The sequence below is a fragment of the Lutra lutra genome, chromosome 13 (genome assembly GCF_902655055.1).
Source record: "Lutra lutra chromosome 13, mLutLut1.2, whole genome shotgun sequence".
Classification (NCBI taxonomy): Eukaryota; Metazoa; Chordata; class Mammalia; order Carnivora; family Mustelidae; genus Lutra; species Lutra lutra.
Window position 1 is genome coordinate 64,402,137 of NC_062290.1, and position 19,352 is coordinate 64,421,488.

General features: G+C 39.9%; 2 protein-coding genes across 5 annotated transcripts in view; one reads left to right on the plus strand and one right to left on the minus strand.

Moving 5' to 3' along the window:
* Positions 1-11,262, plus strand: part of INVS (inversin) — a 174,632-nt gene extending 163,370 nt beyond the window's left edge. For all 4 annotated transcript variants that reach the window (XM_047699044.1, XM_047699046.1, XM_047699045.1 and 1 more), the window contains 3 exons: positions 4,455-4,684; positions 5,419-5,493; positions 8,677-11,262. In XM_047699044.1, the coding sequence (XP_047555000.1) occupies positions 4,455-4,684; positions 5,419-5,493; positions 8,677-8,783 (412 nt within the window). In that variant the 3' untranslated portion in view covers positions 8,784-11,262. The remainder of the gene's footprint in view (positions 1-4,454; positions 4,685-5,418; positions 5,494-8,676) is intronic.
* The window catches only part of TEX10 (testis expressed 10), a 63,726-nt gene continuing 55,553 nt past the window's right edge, over positions 11,180-19,352 (minus strand). Inside the window, 3 exon segments of the mRNA XM_047699052.1 lie at positions 11,180-11,401; positions 12,628-12,838; positions 19,036-19,217. Coding sequence (XP_047555008.1) covers positions 11,288-11,401; positions 12,628-12,838; positions 19,036-19,217 — 507 coding nt within the window. The 3' untranslated portion in view covers positions 11,180-11,287.

Genomic DNA, 19,352 nt, shown 5'->3' on the forward strand with positions numbered 1-19,352 from the left:
TTTCTTTACTGATGCTCTAAGTGATCTATCCATTGAGTGTGGGGTATTAAAGTTCTCAGCTATCATTGTATTGCTGTTTATTTCTGCTGTTAGCGGTCAGTTTTTGCTTTTATATGTTTAGGTGCGCCAACGTTGTGTGCATAAATATTTACAAATATATCTTCTTGGGGGGCCTGGGTGGCTTAGTTGGTTAAGCAGCTGCCTTCGGCTTGGGTCATAACCCCAGGATCCTGGGATCGAGCCCCACATCAGGCTGCCTGTCAGCAGAGAGTCTGCTTCTCTCTCTCCCTCTACATGCTGCTCTGCTTACTTGTGCTGTCAAATAAATAAAATCTAGTAAAATAAAATAAACCCCAAAAAACAAATATATCTTCTTGATGGACCGACCTTATTATCATTATATAATGGCCTTCTTTGTGTCTTTTTTACTATAAAGTCTGTTCTGTCCAATATAGCTACCTGTGCTATTTTGTTACCATTTGCTTGAAATACCTTTTTCCATCCCTTCACTCTGAAGCAGCATATCATTGGATCATTTTTTTTTCCAATCTACTGAGCCATTCTATGTCTTTTGGAGGACTTAATTCATTAACTTTTTTTTTAATGATTTTATTTATTTGAGAGAGAGAGAGAGAGAGAGAGCATGAAAGGAGAGAAATCAGTGGGAGAAGCAGACTCCCCACCGAGCAGGGAGTCCGATGTGGGACTCGATCCCAGGACTCCAGGATCATGACCCGAGCCGAAGGCAGTTGCTTAACCAACTGAGCCACCCAGGCGCTCCAATTCATTAACTTTTAAAGTAATTATTGATAAATAAGGACTTACTATTGCAACTTTTTTTCTGGCTATTTTGTAGAACTGTTGCACCTTGTTTCTTATCCTGTCTTGTGTGTTCTGATATCTTTTGGTATCTGTATGCTTCTTTATCATGTTTTGTGTAACTAGCACAGTTTCTCCGTTATGGTTACAAAATATCTTCTAGTTATGACACCCCAAACTGGTAACAACTTTAATAGCACTCCTAAACTTTACACTTTTTTACCCACCCACATTAGCTTACTGATGTTGAAGTTTACATATTTTTTATACTGTATACCCAATAATGGACTACTGTAGTTGTATTTTTATTAAGTTTTTGAACTTAAAAAAAATGTTAATTTAGAGAGAGAATATGGGGTGGAAGAGGGAAAGTCTTAAGCAGACTCCACACTGAGCAGAGTGCCTGATGCAGGGCTCAATCTTATGACCCTAAGATTATGACCTAAGTTGAAACCAAGAGTCAGACATTTAACCAACTGTGCCACACAGGCACACCTAAATTTTTAAACTTTCACACTAGAGTTGAAGTACATTATGCACAACCATTATCATATTATAGATTCTAATTTTGACTATGTGTTTACCATTAACAGTGAGTTTTATGCTACCTTCTGATTTAGCATCCTTTTACTTCCACTCAATTCCCTTTAGCATTTCTTATGAGGAAGGACTGTTGATTATGGATTCCTTGTTTTAGATTGTTCTTTATCTCTCCATTTCTGAAGGACAGCTTTGCCAGCTATAGAATTCTTCCCTCTAGCATTTCTTATAAGGAAGGTCTAGTGATTATGGGTTCCTTGTTTTAGTTTGCTCTCTCTCCATTTCTGAAGGACAGCTTTGCCAGCTATAGAATTCTTAACTGACAGTTTTTCCTTTCATATTTTAAATATATTGTCCTATTCTTCCATGCCTGAAAATTTTTTTGCCGAGAAATGCATTTATAGTCTTATGGAAGTTGTTTCAAATTTAACTTCTTTAGCTTATTTGAAAATTTGAGTTTTGACAATATAATATGTCTTAGTATACCACTATTCAGGTTCTATTTAGAGTTTTTTGGGTTTCATGGGTCTGGATATCCATTTCTTTCTCCAGGTTTGGGAACCTTTCAGCCATTACTTATTTAAACATATTTTCTGTCCCATTCTTTCTGCTCTGGAATTCCCATAATGCATTTCTGCTCTTCATTTTGCTCTTCCGATTTCAAATGTCCTGTCTTCTAAGTGACTGGTTCTTTCTTCTACATGGTAAAGCGTACCTTTGAAGTTCTCTATTGAATTCTTCAGTTCAGACATGTATTTTTCAGCTCTAGGATTTTTTTTAATGTTTTTTGTTGTTGTTGTTTAACTCATTTTGTTCATGCATTATCTTGCCAATTTCATTTGGTTGTCCGTGCATTCTTGTAGTTCACTAAATTTCAGGGGGGGTTCTGAATTTTTTATAGAACAATTCATAGATTTAGGTTTAGTTAGCAGAGTTTTATTCGTTTCCTTTGGCAGTGTCCTGTTTACCTGATTTTTTGTGATTCTTGATTTCTGATGTTGCTGAGTGAGTGGTCTTCTCTTCCACACTTTACAGGTTTGCTTTAGCCAAGACAGTTCTTCCCAGGCAGCTCAGTTTGGGTTTCTGGACCTGTCTACTAGTAACATCCTTGGGCAGGGAGAACCTTGCTATCAGAGCAGTCTATTTGGGGGCAAGGAAATTTGAGTTTGTGCCCTGCCTGAGAACAGCTGGATAGGCCTACTGGGTTGGTTCTCTGACCAAGCGAGGCTTTAGGAGGGACTGTGAGTTGCCTGGGGTTTCTGGTCAGGCCTACTACATGTTTGGGTGGCTGAGTACTAGATTTAGCAGTAGGTGGGGCTATGAATTCACTTCTGTGAATTGGCAGGGCAGCAGGACAGGCATGCACTGCTTGTTTGGGGGCTCAGTAAGACAAGACTTTACATTTGGACTTCCCTAGCCAGTTGGGGCCACCAATTTTGCCTGCATACAGGGATAGAGCCAGGCTACTTTCTGTTTAAGTGCCACTGTAAGAAGGGCTGTTGGATGGGCTACATAGCTTCCTGTGTGCTGTGGCTAGGTTTCCCGGTCCCATGGGCTGAAGGCTGTAATCAGCAATGGCTAGGGCTATGAGTTATCTTCCTTGCCCATACAGGTCAGGGAATTGGCTCAAAGGCCTAAAAAGCTCTATAAGGTTGACTCAAGCTGACCTGTATCGCAAGCTCCCTGGGTATACAGGGCCACTATTTTTTGCTCTACAAATAATCAGCTGTGTGTGCTGTACCTCCCTGCTTGAGTTTGCAGAGCTATGCAGCTTTCTAGGTGTTCTGACCATGCTTTGATCATGCAGGGCCAGGAGCTACACTCATGTGTGGGACAGGCTATACCTCAGCTCTCCACCTGAGCTGAAGCAGACTAGACTGCAAGGTTGACAGAGCTCTTTGAGGACCCAATCAGGCACCCTGCTGTGTTCCCTGGTCAGACTGCACCTCTGTTTTGGCTCTGCAGATAAGCAAAATTAAAGGTTGAGACTACTACATGGGCACTGCAGGTACAAACTTGGTCTACCAAGATCCATGTCCTGGCTACTTTTAACCCCTTCCCTTCCCCATCAGTCAGATTCCTGGAGATCAAGCCCTAAAGATTCCCTGGCAGTTGTCATAGGTGAGACCAGAAGAGGGGTTCCCAAGAAGTGACCCACAATGCTGAGGGAGCTGGATTCCACCATGGGTTCTCTTTTCCCATTTGAGGAACCATACAAAGGCTCAAAACAGACATTTTGGCGTGGTGCTACACCAGCCTGGTGTGCATTCTCCTGTGTAGTGCAGTCAGCATGTAGGTGTTCCTCATATGCCAATGCAGTGTATCTGGTCTCTGTGATGCAAAGGGCTGCAACCTCACTCCCATATTCTAGCACTTTTTCAATAGTGTCTTATCTGTGAATAGTTAATTGTTCTTGTAAGGGGAAGCCAAGTCCAGAACAACCTATGTTGCCATCTTGGTAACATCCCATCTACTCAGCCTTTATCAGACTCCTCATGTCTGCCTCATGGATTTATTTTTGGCTTAATCATAAGGAAAATGCCTGATATATAACAGACTCTGAACAAATGTTGGCTCCTTCCAGTGTAGTATAGCATTCCATTTTTCCTTCACCAAATACAAAGTGCTTTAAATACATCTCATTACTGATTTTCTGGCACATATGCCCACACCTCTGCTTATGCCAGTTCTGCTGCCCAGAGTATCTTCTCTGCCTGCTAAGCTTCTAACGCATCCTTTAAACCCAGCACAAACACCAGCCTTATAAAGCCTTATCAGACCACCACCAATTTTCAGTCCCCACATTGTCCCATGCCATCTAGCTTCTCATTCTTGCACAGTACTTCTCATACTGCATTTATGTGTTTAGACATTGGCTTGACTGACCCTAAAGGCAGACTCAACTGATTCCTAGTTCAGGAAGTGTCTGATTTAAAAAAAAAAGAAAAATCAACATTAAACATACTGCTACTGTAAAGTAAAAATGGGAGCTTAAATGAATCTCCCAGTTCATCAAGTACTATTCCTATAGCTTCCAGGAAACTTAAGTTTCACAGTACTATGATCTTAAAGCCTTTCTCTTCTGACCCCACCAGCTACCAGCTTAGGAAGCACCTGTCTCACCTTCTGCATATGAAGGAGCTTGGAGCCAGAGATGTGGACAGATGGAACCGAGAGTGCCTGGCATTGCTGCTCCAAATTTGGAGGAAAGAACTGGAACTAACCTTCCCAAAGGACACTGCAGTAACCAGGACCACAAAGAGTTCATCCAGGGGCAGCTCAGGCACAAAGTCCACTAGACACTCAGTACTCAAGCAAATCTACGGTAATTGTCCTTTGGGCACTCTGTGGTTGACAAGCATCCCCAGAGTGTTGCATCAGTATCCAAAATAGAATTTAATTACAATGGGCAAACCTCCATTCAGGTAGGAATTTTATTATTCTATTTCCAGGCACCAAAAGAATCCTCAGCATCCACATTTAATGCCTCCAGCAGCTCTGGGTCAGAATTGGTTTCATTATGCATTCTACCATTTCAACCCAGAGAACCTTCCAGCCAAAACGTCTTCTGCTGGCCTTCATTACTAAATGCCTCATCCTTTAAACCCCTCAAGACCACTGCTTGTGTCTTCCCATTACCCATTTGGAGGGCTCCAGGAGCAGGAAGACCCTGTCTGCCTCACTTTGACCTTAGGGTTGCCCTTCTGTGGGAATGCCCCAAACCCATGCACTACAGTAAATACCTGTTCAGCAGATGAGCTGCTTTAAATGGAAACATTTTCAGCTCTGAAAAAAGCCCATCCAAATAAACCCAGCAGACACAAGCCTGGCTAGCTCCCCAAAAGAAAAGCGTTGAGCCAAGGCACCTTTAGAAATAGACTTGCAGCCCAGGCAGCAAAACTTCAGGACTTTACCCTTGGCCTACATGGTATTTCCACACCATACCTAATTTATCTTGGCAGATACCAACAAGCTCAAGCCTTTACCTCAATGAGGAATTTAGAACTTGGTTAGGCTACAGCTGTCATGGTCAGAAATGGTCATTGTTGGTTATTTCAGGTTGTTCTCAAGAAGGAAAAGTACCTTATCCCACAAGATCTTCCAGAGCTTATCCTGTGCTGCGTCTCAATTCAGGTAAGGTAGCCAATGCACTGGCAAAACAGACTGGGGAGATACGGGGGCAGAATTTGCCTTGTTTCATCCCCAAAGGTGGAAGATATCACAACAGAGACTGCCAGAGGTTTCCAATGGTCATTTGATTTGAGCTGTGCATACTTTTCATTCCCCTTTCATGGAATTCTTACTGCAGTCAACGTATCTCCATAAGAGGCAAGTCATTGTTAACATTACCTCCAGCAGAGACAACAGACGACAAATGGTACCTATTATTGATCACTTTTACATATTTGTTCACAAAAAGGAAGTGAAAATACTGTCTTGTCTTCAAATAAGACCTTGGGGAATTCTTGCTCCATATTGGTTTTACATTAAGATTCTTCATCTCCTTCTCAAAGTTGAGAATAAGTTCTATAACCACAAATTCTGGCTTTTGCCTTTCATGACCCTGTGAGGAGGACATTTAATATTTAATAACCTGTCCTGCTCCGGCTTCACTGTGCACAATTTCACTCATAGAGAAGCTCAGGGAACTTTTTCAGCTATAAGACAAGAGTGTTTTACTCAGAGCCCCCTTCATTCACACCAGCATTAAATTTGGGTGATAAGTTCAGTGCTGTCAGCAGTTAATGTCAGATCCAGTGTTGCTCATGGGTGGCTATGGCAACACAGTTCCCCCACCCTTGCCGACTTAGTCATCCTGCAGAACAGAGTGCAGCTGGGAAGGTGAACAATGATTGTCAGCATGAACTTTAACATTCATTTAGTTTTTGATGGGGAGAAAACCTGGATGTGGGGGTAGAGTCATTACTGCCCAATCTTTAATAATAAGAGTTGGGCAACTCATATAATAGAGGCAGGCTGATCAGGTAGTAGTGGGTAGCGCAGTAAAAACTGAAACTGATTCCTTAGAAAGATTCCATGTAAAAAAGAAAACTTTTGTTATACTTGAATGAACTGAAAATTAGTTTCAAAAACAATGGTCAAATAGAACCACCAGAGAAGTAGCATCTAGATAATCAGAGCATTTTGTACTTAGTCTTGGATTTTTCTCTTGAGACGATCAGAAATCTTAAAAATGAAGAAGGGCTTTAGAAGCACAAAAGGTTTTTTACATAAAGGGCAGAATAAATAAATTCAAATACTTAGTGGTTTCTTGGGATTTCACATAAATAGCTTGTTTGTCCTACATACGTAATTCTGACTGGCTTGGAAACAGACAAGCACTGAAGAAAATCTTTTCCTAACCCTAAACTTGGGGGAACAAAAGGTTTTGTTAGGTCCACCCATTCACATTAAGCATTAACCAGTGAATCAAGCTGTCAGGGCTAACTAGTTTAGCTGGAGCCAGTATGGGTTTTATACAGAAAACACGTCTATAAATAATTTCCACGAAAATGGGCACACAATTTTCTGCAGTGTAGTATCACAGATGCCAAACTGAACCAAGAAGAGAACATTAATTTTGGTCTTCTCCATGAATAAAAGTTTTCATTCTTCTGCTTTGAGAATTCCATGGGATTAAGGATCTTCTGATTTGTTCACTGTCCTGTTCAGTTGAAGAAAATTATCTGGCACATAGTAAGTGCTCCAATATTTGACTGAAGGCTTTAGTAGTGCCTTTACCTCTTTAAAGAGGAAGCAGAAAGGCAGCTGGATATCACAAAGTATATATATATAGCCTCCTTGGGCTGTTTCTCCACATGCATTTGGGAGACTCCACATCCACAATCCCTGTTCTCTCCAGTCCTTCAACAGTAACCCCTGCAAACCACCTACAACATAGCAGCATAATACCACAGTAGCATAAGACCACTTATGTATGTACATAAAAATATATATAATCGGGGCGCCTGGGTGGCTCAGTGGGTTAAGCCTCTGCCTTCGGCTCAGGTCATGATCTCAGGGTCCTGGGATTGAGCCCTGCATCAGGCTCTCTGCTCAGCAGGGAGCCTGCCCCCCCAACCCCCTGCCTGCCACTCTACTTGTGATTTCTCTGTTAAATAAATAAATAAAAACCTTTTAAAAAATACATATATATATATAAAAATATAAATAAAACCTTTAAAAAATACACACACACACACATATATATATATATAATCTCCTAAATTTGTATTTTTTTTTTTAAGATTTTATTTATTTATTTGTCAGAGAGAGAGAGGGAGAGAGAGCGAGCACAGGCAGACAGAATGGCAGGCAGAGGCAGAGGGAGAAGCAGGCTCCCTGACGAGCAAGGAGCCCGATGCGGGACTCGATCCCAGGACGCTGGGATCATGACCTGAGCCGAAGGCAGCTGCTTAACCAACTGAGCCACCCAGGCGTCCCCTAAATTTGTATTTTTAAATACAAAAGAACTACCTTTAAAAAAACCCACTCCAATGAATGGAATAGCCATGGCTCAAGTGATTACTGGTAATAACTCCCTTGTACGAATGCAGAATTCCTGCCCACCTATAGAAGGCTATGCAAGTAACTCAAGACTTGATACAGTAAAGGCAGCCAAAAACAGAGTTCCAGATCAACATTTCACTGTAAAAGAACTTTAAGTAATAGTAATAAAACCAGGAGAGAAATAATAAGACATGTTTGTAACTTTTTTAACTACTCCCCTTTCATATTTGCTGCTTTGTTCCACAAAAAGTTAGGAGCAACAGATAGAATATGGCCTAAACAAGTTCTCTTAACCATCTGGGGCCTTGGCATCCTCATTTATCAAATGAGAAGGTTTTTACATCAAAGTTTTCCGACTGTGGCGCCCCATTTCAAGATTATATGCCTATCAAACTATCATCCTTAAAGATAGAGCTTTCAACAAACCTATTTTCTACAATGGACTCTATAGCCAACTCTGTGGCCTGTGGAAAGTTGAGCTATGTATGTGTATATGTAGGTTTGTGGTATTTTATGTTGAAAGCAGAGAAAGCTATACCAATTATTGCAGACAGACTGAAGACCTAGGTCCCAGTCACAGCTCAAGCACCTGACCCCTTTAGGTTCTTTAAGAGATGTCCTATTATCTTGGAGAATGAGGGAAAATGCAAGGCCAGTAAGTCATCCTGTCTCTACGACAAACTGGCGATCACCTTTACTAGCCCCATGGATAGCCCATACTTAAATCCTCCTTCTTCACCAGCAATGAACTCTTTTCAGTACTAAATTTAATAACCTGATTATCTCTCTGGTATTTGCTTTTAACAGTGAGCAACTTGCAGTGTATACACCTCCTTGAGAACAGTGGAAGATCAAAGAATTTTTCTTATAACCTACAATCAGCTACTCAATCAAAAACCAAAACAAAGCTCTGACCACCTCTGGAGGAAGAATGTGTCTGGGGTAGCTGGAATAGCTAGTGCAGAGTTCTAATTCTCTGCTGATTCATCTTTTACATCTTGAGACAACTTTAATCCTCACGCCTAAAGCCTTAGTGGCCTGAAAATGTGGTAACAATGAAGTGACCGTGTCTGAATGTTCTCTCTCTGTTCTTCTACCACACTGTTTTGTAAACTTAGCCTGTGCTACAAGGACCATGGTACACTGTGCCAAAGCTTCCTGGCTGTCTACCTTCACTTCAGTCAGTACAGCTGTAAAGCAGAACTTATCATTAACAGTAAAATCTAAGTAAAATTCAGAACATGAGCACTAACATGAGATTTCTGCCAGCCAGCTGGTGCAGGCCTGGGTTTTTGGCCCTGGTAAAGGACTAGATGAGATGGGTGGTTAGGAGCCTGTCCTACAGCACCCATCTTCTTCATTTCACTTTTTCTCCAATCTAATCTTATTCCAACATTATCATTTTTAAATTTTAGAGCAGAATCATGACCCAGCATTTGCATTTACAAATTAAGACAAGGGGCACCTGGGTGGCTCAGTAAAACGTCTGCCTTTGGCTCAGGTCACGATCTCCTGGAGCTGCAGCAGGCTCACCACTAACTGGGGAATCTGCTGGATATTCTCTCCCTTTCCTTCATAACCCTCCCCACCCCAAACACCTACACGCTCTCTCATTCTCTCTCTCTCTCTCTCACTCTAAAATAAATCAATCTTGGGGCACCTGGGTGGCTCAATCAGTTAAGCATTTGCCTTTTGCTCGATCTCCAGGTCCTGGGATGGAGCCCCTCATGAGTCTCCCTGCTCAGCAGGGAGTCTACCTGTCCCTCTCCTATTCTCCGTTTGTACTCTGTCAATAAAATCTTAAGAGGAAAAAAAAAAATCGGGGGCACCTGGGTAGCTCAGTGAGTTAAGCCTCTGCCTTCAGCTCAGGTCAAGGTCTCAGGGTCCTGGGATCGAGCCCCGCATCAGGCTCTCTGCTCAGCAGGGAGACTGCTTCCCCCTCTCTCTCTGCCTGCCTCTCTGCCTACTTGTGATCTCTCTCTGTCAAATAAATAAAATCTTAAAAAAAAAAAATCGTAAGACAATAACAGGCACTCTGTTGATCCCTTACATTTTATAGTTCCCATGTTAGCCTCTGAAGGCCTCAGGTTGCTGCTGTGTCCTGTGAACAGCAGTCTCACTTGCTGAGCACCAGCAGCAGTATCCCAGCACTGAGGAATCAACTGGGGAGGTTTACAGACCAGACCATTTACGTATAAGGTACCAATTCAGGTCTTTTCTGCCTGACCTGTACAGCTGAGCAATCTTGTCAAAATGCCATTCCTACTGGCAAGGAAAACCGTCCTAAAACTATATACATTCTAAAAACATCTGGCATAAATACAATCCAGTGATCACAGGCTTTTTCACATTTTTAAGAGCAAAGTTACAGCAGGAATATAGACAGAAGGCCTAAACAGTGACAGGCTCAAGTATTTCTAGGACCATTTTCATTTTCTGAAAATTACTGCCACCTGTCCTGACAGTAAGAGATAAGAAGCAATAAAGTGTTAACTGTAGCAAACTGTAAAAAATTAAGGTAATTATTTCATAATTATGAAAATAATGAATACAGGTGACCATTGAGCAGCCAGGTTTGTATGGATCAACTGAACATGGTTTTTCAATAAACACATATAGTATCGATAAATACAGCTGTAGTGCTGCAAATGTGTTCTTTTTCTCTAGCTTGCTTTAAGAATTAGATATCTAACACCAAAAAAATATGGGTAAACGGATTATCAATAAGGCTTCTGGTCAACAGTATGCTATTAGTAAAGGTTTGGGGGAACCAAATGTTATACACAGATTTTTTGACTGGGGGAAGGGTGTCAGAACTCCCTAAATCTCCAATATTGTACAAGGGTCAATATAAATTGCTATATACAGCTTCTAACAGACCAATAGTGGAAAGTACTTTTGAAAGAATTAAACTTGATCAAAACAAGTTCCATTTAGGTATAGAAAAACCCAAACAACTGTAGCAGTATCTTGAAATCTTGCTCCTGCAGAGAGGGAGAGAAAACTGCTGTATATAATAGGACTCCATGGTCAGAAGCTGAATGTCATGATGGAGAAGGGCAACTATTCCCAAATAAAAAACTGGTTTCTGCTGCTGTCTGAATGAACCGGAGGTGAGACCACACAAACAGACTCTGCTACTTTCTTGATAAATAACAGAAGATACTATATTATCACTGTGTATTTTGTAAATATTTAGTTCCTATGAAATGCAAAATACACTAACCACCTGTAAGCAAGTATTATGTACTAGTCCCAGAAGCCAGCCTGCATTATTTTCCTACCTTAGAGTAAAGGAAGGATCATAAACTTCTTTAAAAGTTCAACTTTAATGACAAACATTACATCAGTCTCTCTTCAAAATTAGATGTGAATAAACAGTTTCAAACAGGAGGTACCACGATGTCTCTTACTGTACTCAATACACTGTACTCAGCGCACTGGGCCCCTGGGGATGCCCAGTGATATAAACATTGAAGCAATAATGCAAGTCTGTGAGCCACTGTTCCTGAATACCTCCACTCTTCAAGGTCTGCAGAGAAAAACAAGAGGAATTTGAGAATTGTACCAAAACTGTTATGCTACCTGACAGTATTTTACAACCCAAACGAGACTTCCAAACCATGGCAATCTCATCTTCCATCTATCAATCACCACAGGAAATCTTACTAGAAATGGAGATTTGTTAATTGGGCATTACCACTGGCAGTGAAAATTCCTAGTTACACTCCCATATACAAGCAGTACTACCAGTTTCTAGTTTCATCTGTTCCCTCTCAAATACTAGGAACTAATGAAATTTCACCATCAACCATCCCTACACTCTGGACTTCCTCACAGTCTTTGCACTAACATCAATTGAGAATAATTCTACAAGGCCGATTGATAGTTTCTGTCATTCTCTTCCTTATAGAGGTAAGCTGATTCTGCAACCTCAGAATAATCCAAATTCTTGACTTTTCTTCCCTTCTATTTCTGAATGGTGCCTCTTCCATTACTTCCAGAAGGCTGCTGAGAAAATTCAGAACAAGAACCTGTTACATATATCTAGCTAAGTTCTATTACTCTGAAGTATTACACATAACAACTAATAAAACTCCAAATACCTACATAAGAAACTCTAACTCTTCCAAACCAAAACCACTACAGGAATCCTAGAGATGCCCCTGCAAAACAGAACCAACCACTAGACAAGACTGAAACCTGCAACTTCTTAACTTTCTCTTATTCTCCAGTGAACTAAGTGACTAGAAATTGGTTATAGTGTATTTCCTGGTAAATAATTTTTTTAATGAAAGCTGACATTTGTTGAGAACTTAGTTATCTGTTACACTAAAAACTTTGAGTAATCTCATTTTATGGTTACCAAAACAATTGAGTTGCTATTCTTACAGCAAGGTAAAACAACTGACAGGTTTAAAAACGATGCCAAACTATCACAGTTCATCATCAGAGTCCATATCAGACTCCTGGTAGGAGTGACTCTGATGCCTGTACTTCTTATAAGTTGCTTGCCACCTGGTTTCAATATGACTGCTTTATGGCTTTTATTATGGACTTTGGATCAAAGATCTCTACTGGTTAAGTGGCAGGTGCTAGTGTTCAGGGGAAGCCCTGGAAAATCACCACGGTGGGCTTACTTCCAGGAGTCAGTCAATGTACACAGGGGACCTAACCTCCCAAGAGCAACAGTCCCATTCCCTGTGAGCAATCCCTTTTTCTAGTTAATAGTACAAAGACCTGTTCCACACTTCTTACCGTGATATTCTTGATGATCTGCTGCACCAAGATGGCGTTGGTTAACATATGAGTCCTGAGGGGTGCGTGCTGAAGCAGCAGGCGAAGCAGCTGGCCCACAACAGGCAGCTCCTCAGGCCCAGCTCTGTTCACCCGCAGGCTCTGCAGCATCAACCTGAGGACTCGAGGCAGGAGAGCCAAGATGGAGACACAGACCCCCCACAGTTTGTCCCTACAACAAGAGACAAAAATGAGTCAGAGAGCCAACATACATAGAAAGAGTACCCTTTTCTGTATTTCCTAAAACTGAAAAATGTCCTTTTTAAGAAACATGGTGTTCTCTGATAAAACTCCACAAATCAGAACTAATAACTAGATTTCATCAGAGCTAAGTTTAAGCAAATCCAATAAAGAACCAGGTGCTCTCCCCAATTTAATGAGTTCTAGGAAGCCTAAGCAATAAGCACTTTCCTGGGCTTAACAGGACATTTTTGAAGCCCTGGTGATCATATAACACAGAATTAGCCAAAGAACAGAATAATCTATATATGCATACTATTCTCTATTACTGAACATTATTCAAGTATTACACAACATCAAAAATCAAGAGTAAGACTATCACACTGATTAAAAAAAAAAAAAATGGGATGCCTGGCTCAGTCAGTACAGCATGTGACCCTTGATCTCAGGGTCTTGTGTTTGAGCCCCAGGTTGGGGGTAGAGTTTACTTAAAAAAACAACAGAGGCACTTAGGTGACTCAGCTGGTTAAGTGGTTTCAGTTCAGGCCATGATCTCAGAGCTGTGCAATAGAGCCCCTCACTGGTCTCCACACTCAGCTCTTGAAGTCTGACTGAAATTCCTTCCCTCTCCCCTTCCCACTGCTCTCTCACGTGCTCTCTCTCTCTAAAATAAATAAAATCTTAAAAAAAAAAAAAACCCACATAAAACAACAAAACTTCATGAAACTCTATGCCTGTGACCTGAATTCTGAGCTGCTTCAATATTTTGAAGAGGACAGATTTGTGGAGAAAGTTGTGTTCACAAGGAACCAAAATGGATTGCAGAAAGTAGCCAATTAGGGGACTATTACTGCATTACTAGGTCATGAAAGGCCAGAAATAATAAATCCAAATTTTAGTATGCATCATTCTCTTGGTATTGTTATACAGCAGGAGCAAAAATGTTTTATGATAAAGGTTAAGTGGACTTGCAGTCAGCCTAACCACAGTCCAGAAGAGTGTCAATTAAATGGAGCAATGAAGGGTCCACTGGCTAGCTGCTAAAAGCCCTGACCTTAGTCTGTTACAGATTCTCTATCAGGAGGGCATAATCCTCCTAGTCCCGAAATCCTTCAGAGAATCTTACTACTTCCAGATGTAGAAGCTACAGTCCTTTCACAATTTGATCAACCTCCCCAACTTCATATACAGCAACTGCATCAAAGGTGGATACTGAATCCTTCTAAGCGAACCAGACCCTCTTATTTGGAGACTTTATTCACCCTGTTGACTCATGTATAGCCAGGTTAGTAGAGCCACATGCAGGGAGAAAAAAGCCAGATTGCAGACACAGCTAATAAGGAGGCAAAGGCACAGAGATAAACACTACACAATCTAGAAGAAAATGTAGAGAGAACTACTTTGGCTCCTAAGGAGTTTCAGTTCCTGCTTCCACAATTCCTAGCCCTTGGGTTTTCTAAGTTACCCCTGTATGCTCCAATACTCATTTTCTATTTTAACTTGAGTGGATTTCAAATAATTGCTGAGCAAAACTATGCTAAAAGGGCTCAGGAAGGGCGCCTGGGTGGCTCAGTGGGTTAAAGCCTCTGCCTTCAGCTCAAGTCATGATCTTGGGGTCCTGGGATCGAGTCCCGCATTGGGCTCTCTGCTCAGCAGGGAGCCTGTTTCCTTCTCTCTCTGTCAAATAAATAAATAAAATCTTAAAAAAAAAAAAAAAAAAAGCTCATGAATTCTACACAATACTAAATATAAGTACAGTGGAATAGATCAATAAAGTTTACAACTCCACTTTAAAATACACAATTAAAAATTGTTAAGCCAGGGGCGCCTGGGTGGCTCAGTGGGTTAAGCCGCTGCCTTCGGCTCAGGTCATGATCCCAGGTCCTGGGTTCGAGCCCCACATCGGGCTTTCTACTCAGCAGGGAGCCTGCTTCCTCCTCTCTCTCTGCCTGCCTCTCTGCTTACTTGTGATTTCTCTCTGTCAAATAAATAAATAAAATCTTTAAAAAAAAAAAAAATTGTTAAGCCAAAAAGAAATACAAGAGACCTGGATTCCACAGGCAAGAAGAAGAAATACCATACGAACAGCCATTCCTAGGGTTTTCTAAGAGTTGTCATGAGTGTACTCATTCTAAGTGTATGCATGCTAAAGTATTTAAAGGACAGAACTGGGGGTCATTTGGGTGGCTCAGTCAGTTAGGTGTCTGCCTTCAGCTCAGGTCATGATCTCAGAGTACTGGGATGGAGCCCTGCAGCCAGCTTCCTGCTCAAGGAGGAGTCTGCTTCTCCTTCTCCCTCTGGCCCTCCCCCCGCCACACTCCTGCTCTCTCTTGTGCATACATGCACTCTCAAATAAAGAAAATCTTAAAAAAAAAAAAAAAAGAACGGGGACCAATGAAATTAAGGTTTCAGAACTCAAAACCGTAGTTCTAAAAACCATTCTCAAGAAACTAATGAAAAGTTCAGTATTTTGTATACAATTTTAAGGAGTTCAGATAACTTCACAAACTTCTGACATATTCTAAATAGGTAACAGCAGCCTCCCCCACCTTCTACTCCAAACACAGAGAAATACACATAAAATACTTCAAAACAAAACAAAACAAAACAAAACAAAACACATCCAAATTCAAAAGCCAGAATGGGTGAAATCTCTACGTGCCAGAAACCACTATAGTAGTCAGATAAAGAGAACCCAACAGAGGTACAGAACTGGATATGGGATTTTAGGGCTGGGCTTTCAATAGCTAAGTGTTGGAAGCTGAGACTTCAGGCCCTAGATGTGGGAGGCAGGGAGCTAGAACTGGGCTCCCTGTATATAGCTGGAAGGCAGGACAATGCACATGTAAAACTCACCCACAGGGAGGTCTCCATAATCTGCACCAAACTCTCATAAGATCCACTCAGAGAAAAAGTATACAATCCAAACCATGAGTTTGTTCAACCCCATGAAAAAATTTCCAGAGCCTCACCTGCTTCCCTACATGAGGGAGAATTGCCATGCCAGAGAATAAAAGAAAAAACAGAACTGACAGGAACTTTAAAGTAATACCAATAAATCATGAAAAACAAGAATGACAAAAAGCCAAGTAAAGACCCACAACAGAGCAAAGAAAAGAAAATAATAGGGCTGATGAAATTAAAACTCGATGGAGTTAAATAAAACATACAACAAAGTGGAAGATGTTTCAGAGGTAGAGGACAGATTGAGAAGCTCCCTTCATTTAGAGGCTGTAGGAAAGAAGAGAAAAAAACAGGGAGGTAACAGAAATGATAAGAGCACTTCCCAGACCTGAAGAAAAAACACCCAGTCTTCAGATCGAAGAGTACACTAAGTCTCAAGAGGCAGGTAACAACAAACCCACATAAGGACACACTTGTATCTGCAACACCACAAAAGTTAAGGAGAAAATAGTAAAACTGCAGAGAATAGATTACTATCTACAACTAAGAGGGCTCAGTGACAGCAGATTTTTCATTACTAACAATTAGTCTAGAAGATGACCATAGTTTCTTCAAAGTCCAGTGGCCACGGTTTTTAACAACTCAAACTGACTGGTCAAGCCTGATGTTTCGGCCAGCTCTTGTGAAATCAAAGCCTCCTAGTAATTTGACTGGCATTCTCATCATTTATAACCTTACAAACACCTTCTCTGGAAAGACAAGAGTAGCCCAAAAGGGAATTTAAGCACCTAAGATTCTGGCTGGCAACACATCTTTGTGACTAAATAATGTTACCCCAAGAGATGCACAGAGTTCTGGAAATACCAACTGTTTCAATATCTAGCATAAAACATTTAAAACTAGGCATTTTAAACAGGTAAAAAATATTTCATACACTGAACTTTGTTCCATCCAGCCACAGAAAGTCAAAAGTGGGATGTTTCTCCATAAGAAATTACAAAAGATCTTTAAAAGTTCTCATCAAAGTATTCAATAAAGGGGCTGTTACTTCAATGACAGGAAATAACAAATAGCAACATATACACATTTCATAAATTATTATAAAATTTTTTGAACCCTAAGAAGTTCCTTGGGATTCCTAAGGCCTGTTCTTGACCTATCAGACCTAAAGTCTAATGATATGTAAGAAAATCATCATCAAATCTGTATTTATGTATAAATTATAGAATCTAAAGTAAAGTCCATTTTAAACATGCACACTTAGCAAAAAAAAAAAATTTAAGTGTCTGTTGACAGTAAAATGGGTTAAGTTATTGTACATTCATGTAACAAAATACTATAGAGGAGGTATAGTGGATAAATCACAGCCAATCATAGTCACAGGCAGTATTTATAAACAGTGATACTGAAACAGCCACACCCAGTCCTTTACATGTTCTCTGTTGCAGCTTTCCTACTGCCACAGCAGTACTGAATAATTCTGACTGACAAGTCAGAGACTTTATGGCATGAAAAAACTAAACTATTTACTATCTGACTCTTTAGAAAAAGAAGTCTGCTTAAGCCCTGATACAGAGAAAAAAAAAAAATGAAGATTTCTGAATCAACATGAATGACTCACAAATGATACCAAATCACAAAAAATAAGAACAAAAATTGGATTGTTTATAAACGCACATGTAATTTTTAATAAAAAGGCAAGAAAATAATTAACACATATTAAAAACAAATCACAGGCTCAAAATGGCATCACTTAGGTGAAAGCCCCAAGTCAGCAAACCAAGACTTAATACCTAACCTAACTGCAGTTTCAACCCCTTAGAAACCTAACCTTTAACTAGTTTACATGGGAACTTCCTGGTCAACATGAGGAAAAATTACTTATAGACTTCTTCCATTCCCCTTGGGAGGACCACCCTGCCTAAACAATGGATTCTTTGCTAGTAATTTCCTTTTTCCCACTCTCTGTTTACCTTAAAAAAAACTTTACATAGCCCTTGAGAGCTCCCCTCTCTACTTGCCAGATGGAATGCTGCCCAATTAATGAATCAATTAACAAAGCCAATCAGATCTTAAAATTTCCTAGGTTGAATTTTTGTTATTTAACACACAAAAATGATCTCTGGGGTGTGCAGGAGAGAAAGGTAACTATAGAGGGTACACTAAGTGTGTGCTGATGGTGTATTTCTGAACCTGGAGACTGGTTAAATGGATATTCAATTTATACTTACTCTTTAAACTATATAAATGTTTCATACATACATATATATATATGCATTTATTTTTATGATACATAAAAGTTAAAAAAAAACTAGAAAAATATATAAAAATGTTAACAGCAATTATGTTCTTATACTTATTTCTTATACTGATATTAGATATTTTAAAAATTTGTATTTCTATAAAGTCTAGATTTCTATAAAAAAAATTTAACAGGCATACCAAGAACATAGAATACTTTAACATTTAACATTTTAATGTTAAAATATTATGTTAGGGGCGCCTGGGTGGCTCAGTGGGGTGAGCCTCTGCCTTTGGCTCGGGTCATGATCCCAGGGTCCTGGGATCGAGCCCCGCGTCCGGCTCTCTGCTCATCGGGGAGCCTGCTTTCCTCTCTCTCTCTCTGCCTGCTTGTGATCTCTGTCTGTCAAATGAATAAATAAATCTTAAAAAAAAATAAAATATTATGTTAATAATAATGTTAAAATAACTTGACATTTAATTTAACATGAGAATACTTTTTTAAAGTGAAATATTCCAAACTATGCTAGAAACTTTAGTCTGAAGAGCTATATATAATAGCTGCACTATATAAGAGCTAAGGTAGTAACTAATACAAACTAGCATCTTAGAAAATTTTCCTTAAATCGAAGAATTTAAAAATTCTACTCTGGTTAGCTCTAACAAAGCCCAAAACAAAATGCAAAGGCTTATACTTATTTAATAAGTGCATTCTTCTAAAGGTTAGAATTTTTTTTTCTTGCTAGACCTACAACATTAATAAGGAAAGCTCCCAAAAAACTTTATGCCATCTAGTTTTTCAAATTTGTAGCTTAAAAGAAAAAACAAAAACTAAAAATTCTCATCACAATAGGAATTTAAAAAAGAACAAAGAAAATGGCACTTAGGTTCACACAAATTCTAAAAGAGAATTTAGGATATTTCGCAAATCTAATTTTCTTTTACTCTGTTTTAATTTTTTAAATTTTACATTTTATTCTTATTTATTTTGTTGGAGAGGTAGGTATGAAAAAAATTAAAGTTGAAGAATACAAAAACTATTACCTCTTTCTTAGATGTTCTGCTTCTCCTTTCTCTAAAGTGAGCAGAAAATAAAGAAGACTGTAGCAACAAGAAGCCAGAAATGGCAGGAGAGTCTCACTAAGTACACACGTATGGTCCAGGAGCTTACAGATAACACCCAAAACACAGCCAGCTGTACTGTCAGGAATTACAGTCAGCCCAACCTAGGCAGAGAAAAATGAGATTAATGACCTCCTTGGAACAGTCCCTCTCTCCAGGATAAAACCAAACCCCATTAACTGGAGAGTTAACCTAACATCACTTCTACTGAGAAACAGTACATACATAATACATGCCAC